General features: G+C 43.3%; 1 protein-coding gene across 1 annotated transcript in view; it reads right to left on the bottom strand.

Annotated features, from left to right (window-relative positions):
• PPFIBP2 (PPFIA binding protein 2) overlaps positions 1-4,416 on the bottom strand; it is a 97,719-nt gene that overhangs the window by 14,043 nt on the left and 79,260 nt on the right. The window contains exons 10-11 of the mRNA XM_023525064.1: positions 3,309-3,482; positions 2,387-2,428 (exon numbers count right to left, since the gene is read on the bottom strand). Coding sequence (XP_023380832.1) covers positions 2,387-2,428; positions 3,309-3,482 — 216 coding nt within the window. The remainder of the gene's footprint in view (positions 1-2,386; positions 2,429-3,308; positions 3,483-4,416) is intronic.

The following is a 4,416-nucleotide window of genomic DNA, read 5'->3' as shown; positions in this document are numbered from 1 at the left end:
ATTATAATAGTTATTTTGAAAAATATCAGATCAGGGCAAAGTGAGAAAGTATGCACACAGTAAGGGGAAATGACAACAGAAAACAAGCCAAAGGGCTACATGTCAACGCGGAGTCCCCCAGGAACTTAGAATCATAGTCCGAATGAGGTTCAGTCACAGTACAATGAGCCCTGGCCATAGAAAGCGTCCCAAAGAAACAGGTTGATTAAAAGAAGAAGACAAATTGGACTTATTTGGTTAAGAAGGATATAATGACCCCTAAATCTGCAAGCCTGAGGGAATCACAGTGGAATACATTTGAGTGAGAATTAAAAAAAAAAAAATTTGAAGTAACATTACCAAGGGAATCAACTATGGATCCCTCGGTTGGACCCAGGAAAAAAGTAATATGAAAGACAAAACTGATTTCAAAACAGGCAAGTCAGAAAAGTAATGAGAGACTTCAGTACTGAGATATCTTTTGGAGTTTCATTTAGTTAAAAGTCAAGTACCGAGTAAATTTCTGAATTCAGTTTGCTTATACATGCATGTTCTAGAAATTATTTGAAATCCAATCATTCGTTGAATATTGAATATTAATGCTCTGTAAATAAGCTCAGAAAGGAGAGATATGAGAAAATTAGGCTAAATTCTCAAGGAATTCTGAAAGAACTGGCTGGTGAAGTAGATATAATCACAATTTTGAGAGATGGAGACCAAGTGATTTTTAAGTTCATGATCACTCATAGGTAGAGACTGAATCTGGTCAGACATGCGCTAAGAACAACGGCTTCCAAATACTAGTCTGGCTAGCATGGACTGGCTGCTTCCTTATCACCTGAGACACTTATTAAAAACAATATAAATTCCCAGGTTCCACCTGGTCTCATGAATCAGCCACTCTGAGAGTATACTCTGGAGTCTGTATTTTTAACAAGCCTATCAATTATTCTGATGCACAGTCAGACCCATGAACCACTGACTGTGGGGAAGGCAGCTTTTAAGAAATTTAGAGAACTAAAGGGCATGTCTCCAAGTTCCGTACTATATAGGAAATTTGGCAGTGGGGAAGGGCTCTCAAGAACAGACTTCTGGTTGTGTCATCACACATATTCTCCTAAGACAAGGCAGAGACAGCCAAGGCCATTTATGAGGGCTACCCTGGGAACTCATTGAGGAGCTAAGATGAAAAGAGAGCACAAATTTAACCCAAGGATGGGCCTCGAAGGCGGCCCAGACCAGTGAGAAAGATAAGAAAAGGAACCGAGGGCAACAGAAACTGCTCTCAGCTTTGTTCCACTAAGAAGCAATGCTGGAAAGGAAGGACTCAGCAGCTGGAGAAGGTTGTGCAAGGTCGGGTTGGGATGCAGAGGAAATAGAAATGCTTGGAATCAGTTCTGCTTCTCTGGTCTCTCAGAATAAACCCGTTTACAGGGAATGGAAATTCCAGCCAGGGAGCAGCATATAACTGATTACCTAGCATGGAGAGGCAGCACATCCAAGTGGGAAGCGCCAAAGCATGGAGTCAGACCCGCTCAGGCTAAGTCCTTTCTCTTTAGCCTCCCAGAACCTCTATTTTATCGCTTCTAAATAGAAAATAACAATTTCTGCCTCAGGTCTAGCACATAAGCAGAGGCACAGAAAAGACCATGTGCCCAGGGCCTGGAGTGATAGCAATAACTATAAGAGCAGTCCCGAGGCACAGGTCAGACCCCATCTAGAATATCACGCTCAAGTGTAGTCCAGGGCACAGTTAGAGGATACACTGTGAAACTGGTGCCGATCCAAGGAGACCGAATAGCTAAAGGCTTGTGATCATGAGAAGAAGATGTTTAGCCTGAGGGTCTTAAATTCTAGAGCTGTCAGAAGCAGGGAAGAATGACATTATTATTCCATGGGCTCCAGAGGGAGAGCCAGGATCAGCAATGCACATTCTAGGGAAGCCCAGACAGAGAGTATCTTAGAGTGTAATTAACTCTCAGTCATAGAAAAAAAGGGATAGTCACCCTTTTTTCTTGCGACTTTGGCTGAGTATATGCCTATGTTTTTTAACTATAACATATCAGCACAGAAAGGATGAGAGTTGTCACATTCCTCTAACTGTGTGCTGAGATCACAACATCTCCCTTCCCAGCAATCAGATATACATTGCCTGGTTAAAGATGAATTTCTCTGAGCCTGGAAAATGAAGGAAATAATAATAAATCCTGTCCCACAGATAATGGAGGTAAAAGTACATGATACAGCTGATACACATATAAATAAGAAAGTTTTGTCTTTTCTCTCACCCTCTTACCTCTTATAATGAACATATTTTAAGGTTACAAAAGTTGTAACTTGCTAAATGAAAACATTTCAGCAAACAATGCAACCACAAATATGTCATAAGGACATGCAGTTAACGTACCTTGGGTTCTCCCACTGGAGAGAGCTGGTTCCCATCGACACACTATGAAATGGCAATGAGGATATCAATTATGTGGGGAAAAAGAGACCTATGTTAGTCACAAATAACAATTCAGTACCACCTTCTGGCTTAAATCTGCAAGGTTCATCCCCTCCTTCTCCATCTTTACACTAGGTAATCACCATCCATGGCAGGAAACACTGGCCTCTGACCAACCCCATGATCTCCTGGGCAGCTGCTTGCAATCTGACCAGGGGGAGCGAGAGGCACATGATTGGGGGAGTAAAACCAGTGAGTGGGCCCTGGCTCCTGCTGGCCTGAGACTTTATTGTATTATCAGGGAGGCTGGTATACTGCTAGAGACCAAGGGATGTTATGCAGCAGGGTTCAAGGAAGATGCTCTTTCAGGGTAGGACCCCTTGGTCTCCAATGACCTCACAAAAGAGACTGAAACCTTCCCCTCCAGCCCGGGGGTCACCCACAGGGTCAAGGACTACCTTCATGTGAGGGTCCACAAAGTCCTGCTCATATATTTCCAGACTCTTTAAAAACCCTCCTCTCTAACTTTCTCAGTTATTCCATAACTCACTCCTGGAGATACAAGGCCAGTATTCAAGATCTTCTCTGGCTTAATCTGCCTCATGACTTCCACCTTACCTTCTCCTGCTCCTCACCATTTCCCCAAACCTGCATGTGCCTAACTCGACATCTCTCACCAACTGCAGGAAGCATTTTCTGACTTACTCGGCCTCTGAGATGCCTTGGGCTACACCTGACCGGTTTTCTCAAATTATCCATGTAACTATTGCCTCCCAATCAACTTCATAAAAGCCTCCACAAGGTGGGGACGAGGACCTTGCCTGTGTGTCCCACCACTGTGCTGGACACAAAGAAGTAATCTTGTGGAGACTGATAAGCTGACCTTATCCACAGATTCACTTCTCAAGTCTTCTAGACTACAGGAGAGTTTTTTCTGAGCCCTAGAAAAACAAAAGAAAGAGTTACTGGAGAAGGAAGCACATGGTATCATTCGTGCAGAAACATTCCAGATGTTTAACCAATAGTCTGTCTTCAGCTTAGGGTCAAGGCCAGGTAAAAATCACCCTCTCATCATAATCATTATGTATGAAACTGGCCCATCTCAGGGTATAGCCTGGTCTGACAATGTGTTGGTCTTTGGCGTGCCTGTTCCATCAATTCTGTTGCATCAATGTGAGCTGTTTTCTGGTCACAAAAAAACCATTGTCTACAGAGAAAAAAAAGGTGACAATACTGTCGTGTCTGCGAATCTAAGAATAACCTAGGGAGGAGGGATTATTTTAGAGCAGAGATGAGCACATTGGCTAGCCCCAGCTCCAAAGCATTACCTGATACGATCTTCCAACCCTCTACACTGGCTCTGTATGCACTGAGGAGGCTGTTCAGAAGAATTTACTTTCTTGGGAGCTATTTTTCAGAAAAGGGCACTAATTGGATAGAGAAGAGGTAATGCCACTAGTGGTCACAAGGGTTTCCTGGTGACAAATCTCCTTGGCAGTGATATTTCCCAATTTATATGAATAAATCAGCATCTGTTTGTACATTAGTCTCTGTGAGTCTGGCCAGTGTGAGTTATTCAGTGTAGGCTTCCTCCCGAGGGAACTCATAAGCCAAATTTCTTATGCTGCAAAACTAAGGACTGGCCAATTGCCCTCTCTGACACTACCATTTTTCTCTTGGGCTAAAAGCTCAGGAAACAATGGCTCCCTAGAAAGTGGTTCTGAAAGTGCACACTTTGGAGACTTAGCACCATTCTAGGGGAGCTTCCATCATGCTTGTGGCTGTTTTCTCCAGATGCCTTGGCTGAAAGACAGCCTGCTCTTGGCTGTGAAGTTCCATATCTCCATTACTTGGAAATGTGTTTTAAAGAGCTGACTTAGGGAAGTAGAAATAGGCTCATTTTGGAGGGAGCCTAGTGACCTCACGGGCTAGCCCCTTATGTAAGTTCATTGCTAAGTGAAGTTTCCCCAGAGCAATTGGAACAACTTCCC

This window comes from Pteropus vampyrus, unplaced genomic scaffold, assembly GCF_000151845.1.
Source record: "Pteropus vampyrus isolate Shadow unplaced genomic scaffold, Pvam_2.0 Scaffold522, whole genome shotgun sequence".
NCBI lineage: Eukaryota > Metazoa > Chordata > Mammalia > Chiroptera > Pteropodidae > Pteropus > Pteropus vampyrus.
The sequence above is the reverse complement of the archived record's forward strand: the minus strand, read 5'-3'. Positions and strand labels throughout refer to the sequence as shown.